The following is a 22,323-nucleotide window of genomic DNA, read 5'->3' on the forward strand; positions in this document are numbered from 1 at the left end:
ATCTTTTGAGATTCTTCTTTCGTATAGGATTCATAGTCTGGGGGTAGCAGCCCTCGGCCACAAACGTGTAGATGTCACCCAGTCGGTTTGAGCTCGACTCCACCACCTCCTCTTCAGCCACCACTTGCAACGAATCCACACTCAACATCTCAGCAGCTAAAAAGGGACCTAAAACCACGGTAAATATGCGAGCCAAATGATATATTACAAGGAGAAATCGATGTACGAGCAAACAAATATTAACATGACAAAATAACAACTAAATAATGAATCAACGGATGAGAGATTCGTATGTTTCCTTAGTATCCTGCGAACGGACGATTTATGTTGACGGACCCGGAAACGCAACTCGAAGTTTAACTTTCATCTTGAATCCATTTTACACCAACAGATAGAAAAATGGCCACATATTTAAATAATAGAGTACCGTTTGATATTTGTATATTTTATATACAGCAGTGTGTCTCTTGAGCTCTTTTGTTGATTAGAAATCATGGAAACTAAATGCTGAGAGTATCATTTCACATCGGAGACATAACATAGTTGGATCACAACAAACAACTACAGTTCCGTGGGCGATATCCCCAACGTTTAACTGCTATATTAGCCAATATTATTATGAAGTGTCCTATAATACGTTGATTTGTATTATCTTTATATGACAAGTCATGCAACACGACAAGGATTCCAAGGCAACATTTTACACTTGTAGTTGTTTTAGCACTGACAATATTTTCCTCGAGGAGTTCAAACTTCATGTCAGATTTCTATCCGAGCACCAGTTTAGATCTGATTATCAAGCGGTGGGTATCTGGCCTAGCTAGGCAGAAGATCTACAGACGGTTGTCACGTTACAGCATCTTGTTAGATAAGTGTAAAGTTAGTAACCTTACTTCTGTTTACATTCCAGGTGTTAAGAAATCTTGGCTGCTCCACTGACGCAGAATTCAAGGACATCCTGAAAAAGGCAAGTAGACCCATGTATTTGAAGTATTTTGTGAAAACCGGACTGAATTATCATTATATTTTAATGTATGGGTTGAATGTTTCTTATCTAGATTGAGAAAGAAGTTGAAAGGCGCAGGAGCCTTGGTGTGAAGTCAGCTGAGAGAGCTGCAGCCATTAAGGAGATTTATAAACCACTCCATGACCATGTCTACCATCTCCATGTAGGAAACATACAATACTGCAGTCTTCAAATCCATACACAGATACTGTTAATTAACCCTTTGATCTGTGGTATTACTGTACAGTGTAATTTACTTAGATTGTCTATCTCTTTAGGAGTCCTATATGGCCCCAGAGTTTAAACAGATGGTGGATTATTGTCGAAGTGATGAGGCCAGTAAAGAGGGACTGTTGAGTTTAATGCAGACAGAAGCAGGTGAGTTTTCCTTAGAGTTCATATTTGACATAGGTGGTGCCTGTCATGACTGTTCAACTTCATAGACATTTTTATTCCATTGTCCACATTAGGGCCTAACTCATAATTTTTTATTTTCTAAAGCGGCAAGGGTCTTCCGCTTTCCTGTGTTCAAGAAAATCTTCTGTGATGAGCTGATAGAAGAGATGGAACACTTTGAACAATCTAGATCGCCCAAGGGCAGACCGAATACCATGAATAACTATGGGGTACATGTCCTCTTATATATGAGAGAAATCTGTAGAATATTAGATTTGGAGACTTCAGGCAAAATGCTCAATGTATCAAGTGTTACCTGTGGTAACTCATGTTCTTTTTGTTGGTGATGTTCTTTTGTCCACACAGATCCTCCTGAACGAGTTAGGGTTTGACGAAGGCTTCATCATCCCTCTCCGTGAGCAGTATCTGCAGCCTCTCACATCTCTGCTCTACCATGACTGTGGGGGATGCTACCTGGACAGCCACAAGGCCTTCATGGTGAAATATGACATGCATGAAGACTTGGACCTCAGCTACCACTACGACAACGCAGAGGTCACTCTCAACGTGTCTCTGGGGAAAGAGTTCACGGAGGGGAATCTCTACTTCGGTGACATGAGACAGGTGCCTCGTTAGAGCCAGATGGGGAAGTGTGATAACACAATAGTGTTATATAGAATGAAATAACAAATGGAGCTGTGCTCTTGCTTTAGATTCATACTATCTCTCATTAATTCCACACACACTGTGGTTTAAAACCATGCCAGGTTACACACTGTTACATTTTAGGTTGTGAAATCGCACAGATTTATTAGTTGCATGAACAAAAGTCACCACAGCACTTTAGTAAACATTCTCATTGTTAGTCTAGTGTGGCTCAGTGGCTGATGGTGTTTTTGCTGCCCCTGCAGGTGCCTCTGAGTGAGACAGCATGTACAGAGGTAGAGCACAAAGTGACGGAGGGTATCCTCCACAGAGGACAACACATGCACGGTGCCCTGCCCATCTCCTCTGGCCAGCGCTGGAACCTCATCGTCTGGATGAGAGCCTCACAGGAGAGGAACAAACTGTGCCCCATGTGCAACAAGAGGCCCACCCTGGTCGAAGGAGAGGGTTTCGCAGACGGCTTCACGAGTGACTTAGGGATGTCTCTTCTACAGAATGTATAATGTGTCCTGCATTAACTTAATGCTGCTGGTCCATGTGTATTTGTGTATGTTAGTGTAACTATTGTCTGGATGTTTACTTATCGTAGAGATTATCGCATGTGCCAAAGAAGAGTTGTGGAGAGGAAACGTGATAGACACTAGGAACATAGGGAAGCTCATCATTACTTCTACAAAACACCTCACTACAAACTTCATTATGCAGTGTCACATTTATTCCTATATTTCCAAAAACATCATGTCCATACAAAAAATGTGGAGCTAGTGAATTGAATGGTATTTTGTCCAGGTAGGGGTATTTCATATCCAAAAGCTAGTGTTTATAGACACTGGGGGAGAACCTGAGCTTTTGCCTTCCCCTTTATAGCTTACTTTTAGTGGCCTTGCTCCTGTTCCTTGTTCACAGAAAGTTGACAAGATTTTTAATCTGTACAGTTTATAAATCATGTAAATATACTGAACAAAAATGACATGTAAAGTGTTTGCCCCATGTTTCATGAGCTGAAAATATCCCAGAAATGTTCCATATGCACAAAAAGCTTATTACTCAAGTTTTGTGCACAACATTTGTTTACATCCCTGTTAGTGAGCATTTCTTCTTTGCCAAGATGATCCATCCACCTGACAGGTGTGGCATATCAAGAAGGTGATTAAACAGCATGATCATTGCACAGGTGCACCTTGTGCTGGGCCAAAGATGTCTCAAGTTTTGAGGGAGTGTGCAATTGGCATGCTAACTGCAAGAATGTCCACCATAGAATTGAATGCTAGTTACTCTACCATAGGCCGCCTCCAACGTCGTTTTAGAGAATTTGGCAGTACGTACAACCGGCCGCACAACCGCAGACCACGTACAACCACACCAGCCCAGGACCTCCACATCCAGCTTCTTCACCTGCGGGATTGTCTGAGACCAGCCACCTGGACAGCTGATGAAACTGAGGAGTATTTCTGTGTAATAAAGCCCTTTTGTGGGGAAAATCTAATTCTGATTGGCTGGGCCTGGCTCCCAAGGGTTGGGCCTACACCCTCCCAGACCCACCCATGAGTGCACCCCTGCCCAGTCGTGAAATCCATAGATTAGGGGCTAATGAATTGATTTGAATTGACTGATTTCCTTCTATGAACTGTAACTCAGTAAAATAGAAATTGTTACATGTTGTGTTTAAATATTTTTTTTGTATAATAATAAATACATAACTGTCGTTATGGTCTTACTAATTCTGTAATAATACATAAAAAATAAAATAATGCACAGGCATTTCTCTGTTGATAAAATCTATCATATTGAAAGGATCAACATTTAACAACAAAGAAAATATCACAAGAATACAGTTTGTACATCGTCTTTGGGTTATTGTTAGGTGTCTGCTCAGTAAGTGTCCACAGTCATTTACACACAATAGGGCAAGGATCGTCAACTGGCGGCCTGCGGACAAAATTATTACTAATTATTTTGTTAAATTTCCCTTTTTGGACATAAAAGACTGTAAAATTGTTTGAATTTAGTACATCTATTCCCATGTATTTCCACTCATAAACAGAGACATGTACGATCATGTTCCAATGTAATCAAGTTTTGAAATGATTGTTTTTGTCAAATACAATTTTTGCTTGACAGGGTTTGTACATCATGAAAGTCATGAAAAAGTCATGGAATTTTAATATTGTGTTTTCCAGGCCTGGAAAAGTTTAGAAAAATGATAAAATCCGGAAAGTAATGAAAAAGTAATGGAAATGAATTTAATAATTTCTGTTAAGGTACTTTATTTAGGCAGTTATAAAATATTTGATCAATTATATATATATATATATATATATATATAAATGAACATATCAGCCAGGATTGTGAAAAAAGCCATAGAAAGTGCCACACAAATGAATATTTGAAACTGTTATTGACAAAATGAACGATTCACTAATTCCTCATTGTGTTAGTTGGGATTCTGTTCAATCGTTGTGAATTGAGACATGTGAATCAAAATAATCATTTGTGAATCGTGAAAACAAATTTTAGGAAAAAATATTAGATTTAGTCTTCATTTTGGATTATGTGGCTGCAAAACTTGTTTTTGTAGATACAGTTTAAGTTGGAAGTTTACCTACACCTTGGCCAAATACATTTAAACTCAGTTTTTCACAATTCCTGACATTTAATCCTAGTAACAATTCCCTGTTTTAGGTCAGTTAGGATTACCACTTTATTTTAAGAATGTGAAATGTCAGAATAATAGTAGAGAGAATGATTTATTTCAGCTTTTATTTCTTTCATCACATTCCCAGTGGGTCAGAAGTTTACAAACACTCAATTAGTATTTGGTAGCATTGCCTTTAAATTGCTTAACTTGGGTCAAACATTTCGGGTACCCTTCCACAAGCTTCCCACAATAAGTTGGGTGAATTTTGGCCCATTCCTCCTGACAGAGTTGGTGTAATGGAGTCAGGTTTGGAAGTATGCTTGGGGTCATTGTCCATTTGGAAGACCCATTTGCGACCAAGCTTTAACTTCCTGACTGATGTCTTGAGATGTTGCTTCAATATATCCACATCATTTTCCTGTCTGGCTTTTTTATGGCGGTTTTGGAGAAGTGGCCTTTCAGGTTATGTCGATATAGGACTCGTTTTACTGTGGTTATAAATACTTTTGTACCTGTTTCCTCCAGCATCTTCACAAGGTCCTTTGCTGTTGTTCTGGGATTGATTTGCACTTTTAGTAGCAAAGTATGCTCATCTCTAGGAGACAGAACGCGTCTCCTTCCTGAGCGGTATGACGGTATGACGGCTGCGTGGTCACATGGTGTTTATACTTGCGTACTATTGTTTGTACAGATGAACGTGGTACCTTCAGGCATTTGGAAATTGCTCCCAAGAATGAACCAGACTTGTGGAGGTCTACCATTTTTTTCTGAGGTCTTGGCTGATTTCTTTTGATTTTCCTATGATGTCAAGCAAAGAGGCACTGAGTTGGAAGGTAGGCCTTGAAATACATCCACAGGTACACCTCCAATTGACTCAAATGATGTCAATTAGCCTATCAGAAGCTTCTAAAGTCATGACATCATTTTCTGGACTTTTCCAAGCTGTTTAAAGGCACAGTCAACTTAGTGTATGTAAACGTCTGACCCACTGGAATTGTGATACAGTGAATTATAAGTGCCATAATCTGTCTGTAAACAATTGTTGGAAAAATGATTTGTGTCATGCACAAAGAAGATGTCCTAACCGACTTGCCAAAACTATAGTTTGTTAACAAGAAATTTGTGGAGTGGTTGAAAAATGAGTTTTAATGACTCCAACCTCAGTGTATGTCAACTTCCGACTTCAACTGTACTTCCAGTGGATTTGGGCATCAAATGTATTGGGACATTGCAACTCAATAGATGCTTGTCAGCCTGCAAAGTAAACAGTTCTTAGGCCTCGCTAAGATAAATATGACTAAACTAAAAAAGTACATTTCCTGAAGAAATATGTGGGCTAAGCCAAGAGCACAGCTCAAAAGATGTGTGGCCTATCATAGCCATTTGATCTTTGATATATTGAATGAGTGAATTGTTTTATTAAGGCATAAATGTATTTGGTTGTAAAGTTGCAATGTTTTACATCAAGGGTGGTAAACCATCTTCCAGGAGAGCTACTGGGTGTGCAGGCTTTTATTCCAGTCCCCCTCTAACTAACCACATTTTAGACATGAGCTGCTCAATCGGACCTTGATCAACTGACTCTGATGTGTTTGAGCAGGGCTTGATCAAAAGCATGCACACATGGGGGGTGGGGGTGTAAGTGCCTCCCAGTGTCGATACCATTTAAGCATACCACCAATTGAGACACCACCAATTTTTTGTCATGGAAATTTGTTTAAATGTCATGGAGAAGTCCTGGAAAAGTCATGAAATTCCATCTGTCAAAATGTGTATGAACCCTGGTTTGGGCTTCTTGCTTCATCCTGCAGAGTATTTTTTCAATTTGCATAGTACAAATGTATAACCCTCCCCCACTATCCACTCAAGAAAAAGATCATCCCACAGCTGAATCTAGTTGATGACCCCTGCAGTAGGGGATAATAGCACGATTGGAAAACACTGTATTCAACCATGTTATTAACAAATCAATCATTTTTCAAAAACAACAATATTCAGTCTAGTAGGCTATTCAAATTTTTTGTCTGTTTCTTTTTTCCCCAGTGGCTTTAAAACATACGAGGGAATAGGAACGAGGGAATAGGCAAGCTAGTTTGATACAAGAAGAGGCACCATACAACCTCACAACACACATACACACACACACACACCAAAACACAATTATTTGCTGAAGAAGGATATTCAAGAACTCATTTATCACATGAAAAGGCAGGCCATTTTTACTGACATTGAAATTCTGGATTTCACTTCAAGTTATTCTGGACCTCACATTTCATACTTACTATATATATATATATCTGTATGAACAGTGAAAAATACATACTATATACTTTTATAATCTAAATAAATATCTTGACACAAAATACTCTCATATACAGCACAGACAAGATCCTTCACTCACCTTTCTCCTATATCCCTCCATTGTGTTTCTAAACTTATGCATATCCTGAAAATTATACAGTCAACATGTTCTCAACAGAGATGTCCATGACAGTTCAGCAAAGAGCCTCCTAGTTTAAAAGCAGAAACTGTTGCTGGGATTTTGGACACATTGAAATTGACAGCTATGTGAAATGTACTGCTCCATGTGCATGTTGTATTCCCAGTTCATTTATTTATGTTAGGTGTCATATGCTGTCAGCTGTTAGTCCACGCCACCTTGCAGGCATTCTAGACGAGTCTTGGTGTGTAAGTGGGTCAGCATTTTACGTCTATGTAATGTACAGAGTCCGCTGTGGACCCACGTTTGCCTGTGCTCTGTCACACTGCAGTCAGTGCCTACAGGTGACAACTCTGTCTGTCAATCGCCTAAAGCGTTGTTTTCGCTGACCAAGTCCCTGTGGCGGGGGTGATCAGTGTCCGTGTCCTAGTCCGACTCCATCTCGATCTTCACCTGGGGCACGGGGAAGGCCATGCCACGGCCATGGGCCATAGGGACCGTCGGGGACGAGGGACAGGAGATCTTCAGATGCAGGGTGATGCTGAGGAACGGCAAGTTCCAGTTATCATACATACATGTGGTCCTGTGTGGCTCAGATTGGTTCGATTACCGCTGTGCCACACATACAAGAATGTATGCATGCACTACTGTAAGTCGCTTTGGATAAAATATTCTGTCAAATTAAATATATGACATACACAGCGAGAGGCAAGAAACACAGAAGGAAGGAGGGACTGGAGAGGGGTAAGGTAACCTTGGGCAAGACAGGGAGGTAGTCAGTTGTTAGATGTAATATGGGTCTGATGCATAGTACCAGAGACTAAATTAGACTAGAGGAGAGGTTGGGCAAACTAATGTGAAACAATGTGACAGAGAGTTAGGCTGGCTGTCAACTGTGATTCATGTCTGTTCTTTATGCCATAGTGTTTCAAGCCTTTCTGTGGATCAGCTGAATTTGGTGCAATTGCAAACTGCAAACTGATATTAGTTCCCTAATATCAGGAAACGGCCATTGATACCTGCCATTGGTTAGTTCTGGTGTTGTGAGACTGATGATTTCTCAACACAGATGATTTGTTTACATAACAGGTTAGGATAACTAACGTGGCAGGTTAGGATAATTAACGTGGCAGGTTAGGCGATTTAGCGTGGCAGGTTAGGTGAATTAACGTGGAAGGTTATGAGAATGAGGTTAAGGTTAGAAAAGGGGTTAGGGTTAGCAACAATGCTACAGTTGCCAACAACTGTTGTCCTCGGCGTGAAAAATGGCCACGGACCAATGGCGAGCATCAATGGGTGTAACCTGATATCAAGAAACGCCTATATCAGACAACGCTTCTAATTGCGGTCTGCAATTGCACCCTTCTTGATCAGTTCACACCCTATGTGGAATGTGAGGGGTGGGAATGAATGCAATATACAGTTTGTGAAGAATAAATGCGAAACTTCACTTAATGAAAGTTTGTCCTTACTTTGCAGTTTTCCCTTTCCAAATGTATTTAGAAAAACCACAAGCAAAGACGTAGGTCTAACCAAGGGCGGCAGGTAGCCTAACGGTTAGAGTCGAGCCAGCGACCGGAGGGTTGCCAGTTCGAATCCCATGTCTAATGGGAAAAATGTGTCAGGAAGTGAGCTGGCAACTGGAGGGTTGCTGGTATCAAACCCTAGATGCCATTGCCTACCGTTGTGCCCTTGAGCAAGGCACTTAACCCCCAGAACAACTGCTCCACGTGCGCCCAGTGTGGCAGCCCCCTGGTTCAACATCTATAACCTGTGTGTCTTTCGGAGGGGTTGGGATAAAGCAGAAGTCAAATTTCAGTTGGACCTTGATCTTAATCTTCAATAAATCTATTCTGAACTATGCTTCCTTAAACGTAATGCAGACATTAATTGTTATCATAGTTCCCATTCAAAAATAACATGCAGAGGTAGGCATGACTAAAAGGATAGAGACAGGGAAGAATATGCAACTATATGGGATAACGACACAACTAAACTAAACATTTGTGTTTGTGAATGGGACCCATAGATAGGCTACTAGACTATACAACACATGAAGGTAAAATAAATAACCAACACTCTGAGAAAAGCCTGATGCATGTGGATGCACACATACAGTGGGCCAAACACTGTTCACTCTCAAATACTGTGTATCCACTACATTCAAATATAATTGTAAACTTTTATTAATCTATCCAATATGTCAAACATTTCTACAGAATATAAACCAAGCCAGTGCCTTAGAAAGTGAAAATACATTGGAGATAGTGTATGGCTATTGGCTAGCATGTTGGAATTATGCACATGCATGTGCCTGTGATGTTTGTACACATAGAGAGACACTGACCCAAAATGACACAACTAGTTTTCATAACGCAGCATATACGAGTGCCTTAAAAATAGCAGCAAAGGTTGCTTAGCACAGGATTTCCCCAAACTCGGTCCTGGGGCTGCCCCTTGGTGGACGTTTTGTTTTTCCTTAGCACTAGGGGGAAAAAACATGTGCAAAAACTATCTGCATTGTATCAAAGTGCATGGAGAGAAGGTTATGAAGGTATATTCTCTGAGAACAATATGGAACACTGTCTGTGATAAATTATGTGTGTATTTATAGATGTGTATATTTATAGCTGTGTGTGTGCGCGTGGACATGTTTAACTATACTTGTGGGGACCAAAAGCCCCCACAAGAAAAGTAAACAAACAAAAATCTGACCAGCTGGGGACATTTTGTTAGTCCCTACAAGGTCAAATGCTATATCTAGGGGGTTTAGGGTTAAGGTTAGAAATAGTGTTAGGGTTAGAATGAGGGTTAGGAGCTAGGGTTAGTTTTAGGGTTAAGGTTAGGGTTAGGGTTACAGTTAGGGGTTAGTGAAAATAGGATTTTGAATGGGACTTAATAGTGTGTGTCTACAAAGTTATTTGTATAAGACCGTGTGTGTGTGTGTGTGTGTGTGTGTGTGTGTGTGTGTGTGTGTGTGCATAGGCGCCTGAGCAATGGCACATATTACATGATTAAATGTGTGAAAGAATTTTTCTCCCCAAGCTGTTTACAGATATTTAACACCATTCTGCATTTTTGCCATCTATTTCCCCAACATCAATCGGTTAAATCACATAGATAAAATGTTTTAATTCAGCTACAAAAGTAACAGTCCTGGTTGAGTGCTCGGTGCACCGAGCACACGTGGCCGCTTCAGTTACAATGCAAAATTAAAAAGCACATAATATTTGTACCCCGATAAAACAGCTCTGCTTGGTAAGTAAAATTGACCCTCGTTGCATAGAATATATATGCTGCTGAGACAAGTTTTAAACATTGTCATGGTGACACTGTGACAGCGCTTAAAAAAAACTCTATGTCGGAGGTAGGGATGGATGGGCATGAGTCTCTCCATCTTTAACCTGTCTGGGCTAGGGGGCAGCATTTTCACGGCCGGATGAAAAACGTACCCAATTTAAACAGGTTACTACTCTGGCCCAGAAACTAGAATATGCATATTATTAGTAGATTTGGATAGAAAACACTCTGAATTTTCTAAAACTGTTTGAATGGTGTCTGTGAGTATAACAGAACTCATATGACAGGCAAAAACCTGAGAAAAATTCAAGCAGGATGTGGAAAGTCTGAGAATTGTAGTTCTTCTATTAATTCTCTATCGAAGCTACAGTGTCTGTGGGGTGACGTTGCACTTCCTAAGGCTTCCATTGGCTGTCTAAAGCCTTTAGAAAGTGGTTTGAGCATTTTCCTGTAACTGGGCAGATAATAGGAGCTCATTCACTGAGTGGTCTGCCTGGCAACCAAAGGATTGGATATGCGCAGTCAAGCGAGCACGCCGTTCCTTCTTTTTCTTCTTGAATTAATATGCTATTGTCCGGTTGGAATATTATCGCAATTCTATGTTAAAAATACCATAAAGATTGATTTTAAACAGCGTTTGACATGCTTCTAAGTACGGTAATGGAACATTTTGACTTTTCGTCTCTCGTTCCGCGCTCGCGCTTTATGAGTTTGGATAAGTGATCTGAACGCACAAACAAAACGGAGGTATTTGTACATAAATATGGATTATTTGGAACAAAAACAACATTTCTTGTGGAAGTAGCAGTCCTGGGAGTGCATTCTGACGAAGATCAGCAAAAGTAAGAGAATATTTCTAATACTAATTCTGAGTTTAGGTTGCCCCGAACTTGGCGGGTGTCTGAATAGCTCGCCGTGATGGCTGAACTATGTACTCAGAATATTGAAAAATGTGCTTTCTCCGTAAAGCTATTTGAAAATCTGACACAGCGGTTGCATCCAGGGGTAGTCCATCTATAATTCTTTAAATAATTGTTATATATTTTGTCAACATTTATGATGAGTATTTTTGTAAATTGATGTGCACATTCACCGGACGTTTTGGTGGGAATACATTTTCTGAACATCACGCGCCAATGTAAAATGCTGTTTTTGGATATAAATATGAACTTTATCTAACAAAACATACATGTATTGTGTAACAATGTCCTAGGAGTGTCATCTGATGAAGATTGTCAAAGGTTAGTGCTTCATTTAGCTGTGTTTTGGGTTTTATTGACACATGTCCTTGCTTGGAAAATGGCTGTGTGATTATTTTTGTCTATGTACTCTCCTAACATAATCTAATGTTTTGCTTTCGCTGTAAAGCCTTTTTGAAATTGGACAATGTGGTTACATCAAGGAGAAGTGTATTTTTAAAATGGTGTAAAATAGTTGTATGTTTGAGAAAGTCGAATTATGACATTTTGTTGTTTTTGAATTTGCCGCCCTGATATTTCACTGGCTGTGAAACGCTAGTGTCCCACTTGCCCAAAGAATTTAACCAGATAAAAAATAATTAAAAACAGTACTATTTAGTGGAATGTGATTTGAAAAAAAATTGTCATTTTTGTCTTGAAGACAATGTTAATTTGCTTTGACACTCGTGTTCCATAGGCCTATGTGTGCATTTGCGGGGCACAACTAAAAATAAACTAAGCCAAGCATCAAGCAGTTCTTCTCCCTAAATTCCCTTTCCACTCCATGTTTCACTCACTCATTGTCACATCCTGACCATAGTAAGATGTGATTTTCTATGGTAGAGTAGGTCAGGGCGTGACAGGGGTGTTTTGTGTTTTTCTATGTTTTCTATTTCTATGTTTAAGTTCTAGTTTTTCTATTTCTATGTTGTTGTTTTTGGGTTGATCTCCAATTGGAGGCAGCTGGTCCTCGTTACCTCTGATTGGAGATCATATTTAAGTAGGGGGGTTTTCTTCCTGGTTTTTGTGGGTGATTATCTTTTGAGTAGTGTTTGTTTCTCTCTGCGTCACGGTTTGTTGTTTTGTAATTCAGTTATTTATGTTTTGCAAAGTTTCACGGATTTAATAAAATGTGGAACTACAACCACGCTGCACTTTGGTCCGATCATTTCGACAGCCGTGACACTCATTTGCATTCTGACCGCTCCCTCTACACAGGCGTCCTGAGTGCGCACACAAGCTCCCATTAGGCCTAGAAATACATGCCTATAAAAATGTATCTACATGATGAGACGCACAAGCTACATTCGTTGCCAAATGATGACAGTTGCGTTCCTTCTATTTCCATCTTTGGTTACTTTGTGATCTGCTAGTGCCCTTTGAATTGGTTATTCTAGGGCTAGGCTACACAGGTTCCACACTGAAAATATGCAAAAACATTAGTTTGACAAAGACCGTATTTTCATCAGAATCATTAGGCCTATGCCTACTGTAAACATATGTTGTGGGCGTAATTCGTCACGTGGAAGTGTCCATGTTGAACATTCCAAACAGGCAGAATAAACTCAATCGAATTTCAACTCGCCAAATTGAGTCGCGAGATGAGATTCACTTCACACTTTTTTTCATTTGGAAAAATATTCTGTTGTATTTTATTCTGTTAAAAAACATTCTGTTTTTTTACTACAAAATAGGGGTCGTGACTGTTATAATGGCTCAGGGAAATAAGAGCGTCTTGTCTGCTAAATTAACAAAACTTGCTTCTACAAGCAAGCTCCACTGCTGAGGTTACTGCCTTTTGAAGATTGTATTCCATGATATAATATAACCAGTTGATATTGCGGTTTCAAAAAAAATCTTAAATGGCACTTGTTTTTTTTTACTATGGAGCAATTTAGCAATTAGGATTTGCTATCTGTAATGATTATGATAAGTTGTGCACTGTTGGCATATAGGCCTAGATAAATGTGCACATATGTCTTTCTGGCCTTGTGTTCTAAAAACACTTGAGTACTCGACCTCAATATAATTTGTGGCAGAACTTAAGAAAAAATGTTGTGTTCTGTTCATAAATATAGACTCCACCTGTAAAGAAAGTGTACAATTGTAGGAAATGTTTTTAAAATGTTTAACTCTTTTTATTATTTTTTTAACTTTAAGACAAAGTCAGGCGCCCATGTGTGTGTGTCTGTGTGCGTCCATGTTTTGGGTCTGTGTATATCTGCCAGGCTGATGTTTCATGTTTATGTAATCTATGTATCAGGGGATGTATTTGCCTGGCTGGCAGTGAGCGGCCCACTGTGACTGGGCGTCAGCGGGCTGAAGGAGGTCACTGTAGGGGACGTGTAGTTTAAGCACACAGTACCTGCGGTCCAGGTCAGACTCAGAGTTGGGCGAGCAGTTGGAGTAAGCGTGGTACTTCTCGTGCATACAAACACACACACAAAACACACACACACAAAACACAGCCATCAGAAATACATTATTTAGCAAGGTTTTTTTGCTCTAAATCAGCCAGTTGGTGGCAGTAAATCTTAACGTTTCTCACCTTGTCTTTGCTGTCGTCTGCTCTGCCTTTCTTCTTGTCTTTCTTCTTCGTGTCATCTTTATCGCCCTTCTTCTTCTTATCCTTCTTGTCTTTCCCAGGCAGGATATCATCTACCCAGGCCAGGTCGTGTTGAGAGAACACCATGTCCAGCATCTTACGCACCACCAGCAACCCCAGGATCTGTTAACCACACAAATACATTATCCTATCTTACATAACTTCCACGACAAGAAAATAACATCAACAGGAAAGAAGATGCAAGTTAAACTCTTCATAAGTAACCAGCATTTACATCACATCAGGTCATTTGTATGTTGAAGTGTGCTTGAATGTATGTCCGTTGTGATTTCTGGTTATAAATCTAAGTAAAACTTTATCTTGTGAGAGCTGACCATCTTTTTTTATGCATTAATGCAGGGGTTTCATACTCATTCCATTGAGGGGCAAGTGTCTGCAGGTTTTGCTCCTCCCATGTACTGTACTTGATTGATCAGTTAAGCTCATTTATTAGTAAGAACTCCCCTCAGCTGGTTGTCTAGGTCTTAATTGGACACAAATTGAAAGGAAAGAACAAAAACAGCAGACACTCTGGAATGGGTTTGACAGCCCTGTATTAATGCTTGTTCCAATCAAAAGCGAGTAATGAATAATACCATGACAGGGAAGAGGATGGCCAGGACGGTGGACTTGAGAACCCAAAGGACAGTCAGACAGATTATCTGGACCAGAGTGAAGAGGTGGACCCTCCTCAGAGGCACATGACGCAGGAAAGGGAAGTCAGGCTGGTACTTGGACGGCATCATGTACAACTTGATCCTCTCCCAGAACTACAGGGGAGTGACAATGAGAACACACACTCATCACTGCCTGCATTATTCCCATTTCCAAGGTTTTATCTATGTAATATATGCAATTTAGCAGATATATACATATATATACATTTATATACATTTTCATATGGGTGGTCCCAGCAGGAATCAAACCAACAACCAAAGCATTGGAAGCTCCATGCTCTACCAACTGAGCCACACACAATTGTTTATGGATTGTGGGAAATAGGCTTGTGACATACTGTATTTCCATGTAAACTTTCATGGACCCTGTCTAATGTTTGTTCATCTTGCTGTTGACATTTTACTCTTTCGTCTGTGACATTTCCCTTTGATTGGCAGGGTGCAGTCAAACAGCACCCACACACAGAGCGCAAACAGACTCACTGAGCCTTCACTGAAATCCTAGCTCTGCTCTGAGCAGCTTAGCTAACACCCTCATCAGAATGCATCTCCAAATTGCTTTAGACGCGGCTAGAATACAGTGACCTTCCCTCCAGACACACGGTTTCCGATAAGGAAAATAACCACATCACAGAGAATGTATCTTCATTTGGAGATTTGAATTCATGTCAGAAGAAGAACCGCATACCATGAGACTTTCAATTGACACAACCACTGGCTGTCTACTTTGTTTACTGGTCTATACATACCTGAATGCCGCTAAGAGATGCCACGCCCATGTAGAGAAACACACCGTAAAGTACTGGCATGGGTATGAACTGTGGGTGAAAGAGAGGGAGAACACACATCTTAAACACACAGACAACATCAGCACATTATCTTGTTGATCCCCTTTAATAATGTCATGTGGTGGTATAGAAAACACACTGATTGCACCCCAAATGGCCAGTGCACTACTATTCAGTGCACTAGTTTTGACCAAGGCCCATAGGGAATAGGGTGCCATTTGGGGCGCAGATACTGCTATCCTTCATCCATAATACTTGTTTAGGTCAGAGGAAATGAATACATTTTACTGACCTGTAGAATGGGAGCCAGGAAGATAGAGACTCCAGTGAGAACAAACACCAGAATCCCCGTCAGTCTCTGCTCCCTGTTCATTAGAGAAAGAGCGAGAGAGAAACAGAGAGAGGATGACTACCAGCAAACCTTTCCATCTATAATAGACAGCAGACAAGAGACAAGCCCTGCCTGGACTATACTGTCCAGTACATCCTCCATAGTCACAGTCTACGGTCACTGCTCAGTGCTCCCTCACCTGACACCCAGGAACTGGGGCTGCTCTCCAGGGGCGCTGGACTCACTTTCCATCTTCAGCGAGTCGATGTGTGCGATGGAGATGACAGTGGCAGCCACATACCAGGGCAGGCCCAAGAAGGAGCAGACAGCCATCAGCACCCCCACCCAGAACAGGTCCAGGTGGTAGCCACACCCTTTCTGCCAGGGAGGGACACACAGGTGGAGGGACACACAGAGCAGAGTAGGACAAACTCACACTGGGGGATGTCATTGAGGTAATTGTCCTATGCATTATGTCGGCCTCAACATGACACCAAATCCCAATTAAGGTTCTAGGAACTATATTTTACCCCTACAAGTACATCTCTTATCTACAATATAAATTGCTCATTGTGGCAAACATCCTCTCTCATGGACAGATTCTGCACAAATTACACAAGATTTTAGTTCTGGGTTAACCGAGATTATGGCAAACAACATGTGTGATGCGCATTGTGATTTCCAAAAAGCTGATGTTAAACTTGTTTTCAATGTCTTCACTATAACAGGCTTGGCTGTGTATATAATAGAGCACATCCAGGTGTCCCTTCTAAAAGAGGTCTCCTGAACTCAATGGGACTTCCAGGATAAATAAAGGTTAAATCAATCAATAAAAACACCCCTCAAAGTACCCTCAGTTTGTTTTCCTTCCGGTTGACAATGACAGCACTAATCTGCTGGTCCATGAAGATGAGGATGGTGACCAGGAGAGCAGGGACAAAGCTGGCCAAATACACCCACCATGGGTTCTTCCCAAACGGCAGCACTATCCAACCCCGGTCTGGACGTGTGGGCTAAAGGGAGTCAGTAAGGGACAGTGTCCAAGTGACCATTCATTGATTAAAGGACAAAAACATACATGTATAATGATACACAACTGTTCCAGGGTACGGTCAGGAATATAACTAATAAAAAGAGTGGCTATTCTGAACCCGTTCCTTTACCTTAAACTCTGTGGGAACGATGAGCTTGGGGGTTTTGAGCCCGATCAATCTGTCCAGACCCACAAAGGTCATAATGGCCATGAAGATGGAGAAGTCACTGATGAGCTTCCGCAGCTGTTTACAGAAGCCACAGACAGAGCAAGAGACAGAAACACAGACAGACACAATAGACAGAGACAAGAACAGAGACACGGACAGACACAGAACAAGACACAAAACAATATAAGTGTAGCGAGATACATAAATCATCTCTCAAAGAAAAACACGAAGAGTTTATTTGCAAAACACTATGTTCACACATTTTTCACATTTGTGTTTTTTTCATCAGAAATGATTGCTTACCTTCATGTCTGTCAAATATTTCTGTTCTCAATTCAGAGATTATAGATCTTTATGAAAATATGTTTTTTTGCAAAACGCTATATCCATTGATTAGCTGGAATGGAATGTGCATATCCTGTATATTTGACTGTAATATGTAGTTGTCTCACCTAGCTAGCTTAAGATGCTCTGGATAAGAGCATCAGCTAAATGACTAAAATGTACATGTATATCTCATATTACTGTATTGAATTATAAAAATATTGACGTCACAAATGTACCATTTGTACATTTCTTTATAGAAAATGTAGTTATTTGCTACATTTGACTGTAAAACATAGCAGTACTACTTATTTCTCTGAGAGAGGCGGATATATTGCATTTAGCAAAAAAACATATTTGTCTGTCTGAAATGAAACAATCAAGTGCTGGATTTTAAACAAATACATGTCTGTCATTGAATATGCCATGATTAGATAGTGAAAAAACACACCAATCTCTTTGATCATTTCTTTAAAAAATAAAAGCTAATTTACCAACATTTCTGAAAATGGATATATAGTGTCTTGGAATTAAACTCTTTAAATGCAGAGACACAAACACATAAAAAAACACATCTCAACACAATGCATTGAAAGTCGTAAGCTAGTTCAAGATGGCGCCGGAGGAGAGGACTGCCGTCTTATCGGATCTTAACCAACCATGCAATTCTTTTGTTTTTTTGCGTTGTTCGTAACTCGTTTTGTACATAATGTTGCTGCAACCGTCTCTTATGACCGAAAAGAGCTTTTGGACATCAGAACTGGGATTACTCACCTCAAATTGGACGAGGAGTTCTTCTTCAGTGAGTCGGACGCGAGGGATATACTACAGACACCCGACCAGGCCCAGATCCCCGTGATTCGCTGGAAAAGGAAATGTAGGTTTCGCGGAAAGAGATCAGGATGCCTTCTGAGGATCAGGTGACGAGTGGCTAATCTGCCCTTGCCTTCCGTTCTGCTAGCTAACGTTCAATCACTGGAAAATAAATGGGACGACTGTACGGGACATTAAACTGTAATATCCTATGTTTCACCGAGTCATGGCTGAACAACGACATTAAGAACATACAGCTGGCGGGTTATACACGGCAGGACAGAACAGCAGCCTCTGGTAAGACACGGGGTGGGGGCCTATGCATATTTGTAAACAATAGCTGGTGCACGATATCTAAGGAAGTCTCAAGGTTTTGCTCGCCTAAAGTAGAGTATTTCATAATAAGCTGTAGACCACACTATCTACCTAGAGAGTTTTCATCTGTATTTTTTGTAGCTGTCTACATACCACCACAGACCAATGCTGGCACTAAAACCACACTCAGTGAGCTATATTCCGCCATAAGCAATCAGGAAAATGCTCATCCAGAGGCGGCACTCCTAGTGGCTGGGGACTTTAATGCAGGGAAACTTAAATCAGTTTTACCTAAGTTCTATCAGCATGTTAAATGTGCAACCAGAGGGAAAAAAATTCTAGACCACCTTTACTCCACACACGCGTACAAAGCTCTCCCTCACCCTCCATTTGGCAAATCTGACCATAACTCTATCCTCCTGATACCTGCTTACAAGCAAAAATTAAAGCAGGAAGCACCAGGTCTATAAAAAATTGGTCAAATGAAGCAGATGCTAAACTACAGGACTGTTTTGCTAGCACAAACTGGAATATGTTCTGGGATTTATCCGATGGCATTGAGGAGTACACCATATCAGTCACTGGCTTTATCAATAAGTGCATAGAGGACATCGTCCCCACAGTGACTGTACATACATAACCGAACCAGAAGCCATGGATTACAGGCAACATTCACACTGAGCTTAAGGGTAGAGCTGCCGCATTCAAGATGCGGGACTCTAACCCGGAAGCTTATAAGAAATCCCGCTATGCCCTCTGACGAACCATCAAACAGGCAAAGCGTCAATACAGGACTAAGATCGAATCGTACTACACCGGCTCAGAGGCACGTCGGTTGTGGCAGGGCTTGCAAACCATTACAGACTACAAAGGGAAGCACAGTGAGAGCTGCCCAGTGACACGAGCCTACCAGACAAGCTAAACAACTTCTATGCTCGCTTCGAGGCAAGTAACACTGAAACATGCATGGGCGCATCAGCTGTTCCAGACGACTGAGGGATTACGCTGTCCACAACCGATGTGAGTTAGACCTTTAAACAGGTCAACATTCACAAGGTCGCTGGGCCAGACGTATTACCAGGATGTGTACTCTGAGCATGCGCTGACCAACTGGCAAGTGTCTTCACTGACATTTTCAACCTCTCCCTGTCCGAGTCTGTAATACCAACATGTTTTAAGCAGACCACCATAGGGCCTGTGCCCAAGAACACTAAGGTAACCTGCCTAAATGACTACCGAACCGTAGCACTCACGTCTGTAGCCATGAAGTGCTTTCGAAAGGCTGGTCATGGCTCACATCAACACCATTATCCCAGAAATCCTAGACCGACTCCAATTTGCATACCGTACCAACTGATCCACAGATGATGCAATCTCTATTTCACTCTACACTGCCCTTTCCCACCTGGACAAAATTAACACCTATGTGAGAATGCTATTCATTGACTACAGCTCAGCATTCAACACCATAGTGCCCTCAAAGCTCAACACTAAGCTAAGGACCATGGGACTAAACACCTCCCTCTGCAACTGGATCCTGGACTTCCTGATGGGCCACCCCCAGGTGGTAAGAGTAGGTAACAACACATCCGCCACACTGATCCTCAACACGGGGGCCCCTCAGGGGTGTGTGCTCAGTCCCCACCTATACTCTCTGTTCACTCATGACTGCATGGCCAGACACAACTGCAACACCATCATTAAGTTTGCTGACTACACAACAGTTGTAGGCCTGATCACCGACAACGATGAGACAGCCTATAGGGAGGAGGTCAGAGAACTCACCATGTGGTGCAAGGACAACAACCTATCACTCAACGTAACCAAGACTAAGGAGATGATTGTGGACTACAGGAAATGGAGGACCGAGCACACACCCATTCTCATCGACGGGGCTGTATTGGAGCAGGTTGAGAGCTTCAAGTTCCTTGGCGTCCACATCACCAACAAACTAACATGGTCCAAGCACACCAAGACAGTCGTGAAGAGGGCACGACAAAGCCTATTCCCCCTCAGGAGACTGAAAAGGTTTGACAAGGGTCCTTAGATCCTCAAAAGGTTTTACAGCTGCACCATCGAGAGCATCCTGACGGGTTGCATCACTGCCTGGTATGGAAACTGCTCAGGCCTCCAACCGCAAGGCACTACAGAGGGTAATGCGTACGGCCCAGTACATCCCTGGGGCCAAGCTTCCTGCCATCCAGGACCTTTACCCATGCGGTGTCAGAGGAAGGCCCTAAAAATTGTCAAAGACTCTAGCCACCCTAGTCATAGACTGTTCTCTCAGCTAATGCACAGCAAGCGGTACCGGAGCACCAAGTCTAGGTCCGAGAGGCTTCTAAACAGCTTCTACCCCCAAGCCATAAGACTCCTGAACAGCTAATCAAATGGCTACCCAGACTATTTGCAATGCCCCCCCCCCCCACACTGCTGCTACTCTCTGTTATTATCTATGCATAGCCACTTTAATAACTCTACCTACATGTACATAATTACCTCAATTACCTCGACAACACCGGTGCCCCGGCACATTGACACATTGACTCTGTACCGATACCCCCCTTTTTTAAGGTATTTTCTTAAAACTGCATTGTTGGTTAAGGGCTTGTAAGTCAGCATTTCACAGTAAGGTCTACACCTGTTGCATTTGGCGCATGTGACAAATAATATTTGATTTGATTTGATTTGAAGCTGTATTCAGCTGTAATATAAGTGAAATAGAATATGCAGTTTCAGGATACCATGGGATATACTGTAGTATGTACATTGAGGAGTTTGGGGAGACAAATGTATACAAAAGTTTAGATCTAAGCATGTTTCGGTCATTGCTCTTATTTACACCATATCTCCATGGAGATTACACCAAATCACCACAGATTACACCTAATCATATCTGCCTCAAGTGTTTTAAATTGATAATCTTTGTCTTGAAAAATATGAAACTGTGGCTGAATCAGGCTGCTATTTGCGATGCAGTCTCTATGTCAATGAATAAACATCCAGCTCCTCTTCAGTTCGTTCTAGTCTCACCTTGGTAGGAAAGTAGCGGCTAAACTTGAACTTCTTGAGGGAGACGGTCATGGAGTAGGTCCCGAAGAACAGGATGAAGGACATGAGGGCCAGGTCAGGGACGTACTTACAGGTGTTGCCCACCAGAGAGCCTCCATACTTCACACACTCCTTCTTACTGAGCTGGCTCCAGTCCAGGTCTGTGATGTTCAACTAAGAGGAGAGAGGGATGTAGAGGGGCAGGGAGTAGGACACAGTTTTAGAGGTCGAAGAATAAGGTGAAGGGGAGAGACATGGCTGTGAGGATGTGAGGTTTCTTGGGAGAGAGAGAGAGAGAGAGAGAGAGAATTGCTGCCTGCCATAAATTGAGGGACAGTGTCTGACAGACCAATCAACCTGCACATGTACTCTACTGTATGCTTTTTGTTATTGTTGAATGTATGGTTATTTTGACCCTTGGTTATTGTTGTTACTGTTGTCCCGTTGACAATTTTGATTCTCTTTTTTTTTTTCATATTGTAAATATCCAAAATAAGCTTTGGCAATATGTACATTGTTACGTCATGGCAATAAAGCAAATTTAATTGAATTGAAAGAGAGAGAGAGAGAGAGAGAGAGAGAGAGAGAGAGAGAGAGAGAAGGATAAAAGGAAAGAGAGTGCAAGAGAACATAAGGGCGGCTAAAATAATAATATGTGAACTAATTGACTCCTCAAAGGAAAGCCATTTGCTGTAAACAAAAAATTCCCAATTGGATGATAAAGTGTCTACATGATAAAGTGTCCTTGTTTTGAAAGAAAACCACATTTTCTGTCCATTAAAATAACATCAAAATGATCAGAAATACAGTGTAGA

General features: G+C 41.3%; 2 protein-coding genes across 3 annotated transcripts in view; one reads left to right on the plus strand and one right to left on the minus strand.

Moving 5' to 3' along the window:
* The first annotated feature begins 379 nt into the window (after positions 1 to 379).
* Positions 380 to 3,038, plus strand: ogfod2 (2-oxoglutarate and iron-dependent oxygenase domain containing 2). Its single transcript, XM_014170974.2, has 7 exons — positions 380 to 803; positions 911 to 967; positions 1,059 to 1,169; positions 1,285 to 1,384; positions 1,508 to 1,632; positions 1,769 to 2,026; positions 2,314 to 3,038. Exons 1-7 carry the CDS (start codon positions 669 to 671, stop codon positions 2,569 to 2,571), a joined length of 1,044 nt encoding a protein of 347 aa, XP_014026449.1. The 5' UTR covers positions 380 to 668; the 3' UTR covers positions 2,572 to 3,038.
* Positions 3,039 to 6,882: 3,844 nt separating this feature from the next.
* The window catches only part of LOC106585121 (electrogenic sodium bicarbonate cotransporter 4), a 55,314-nt gene continuing 39,873 nt past the window's right edge, over positions 6,883 to 22,323 (minus strand). For both annotated transcript variants that reach the window (XM_014170972.2, XM_014170970.2), the window contains exons 18-27: positions 21,491 to 21,682; positions 16,970 to 17,083; positions 16,658 to 16,819; positions 16,006 to 16,184; positions 15,768 to 15,840; positions 15,437 to 15,505; positions 14,607 to 14,780; positions 13,954 to 14,133; positions 13,771 to 13,823; positions 6,883 to 7,687 (exon numbers count right to left, since the gene is read on the minus strand). In XM_014170972.2, coding sequence (XP_014026447.1) covers positions 7,573 to 7,687; positions 13,771 to 13,823; positions 13,954 to 14,133; positions 14,607 to 14,780; positions 15,437 to 15,505; positions 15,768 to 15,840; positions 16,006 to 16,184; positions 16,658 to 16,819; positions 16,970 to 17,083; positions 21,491 to 21,682 — 1,311 coding nt within the window. In that variant the 3' untranslated portion in view covers positions 6,883 to 7,572. The remainder of the gene's footprint in view (positions 7,688 to 13,770; positions 13,824 to 13,953; positions 14,134 to 14,606; positions 14,781 to 15,436; positions 15,506 to 15,767; positions 15,841 to 16,005; positions 16,185 to 16,657; positions 16,820 to 16,969; positions 17,084 to 21,490; positions 21,683 to 22,323) is intronic.

Source organism: Salmo salar, chromosome ssa24 (genome assembly GCF_905237065.1).
Source record: "Salmo salar chromosome ssa24, Ssal_v3.1, whole genome shotgun sequence".
NCBI lineage: Eukaryota > Metazoa > Chordata > Actinopteri > Salmoniformes > Salmonidae > Salmo > Salmo salar.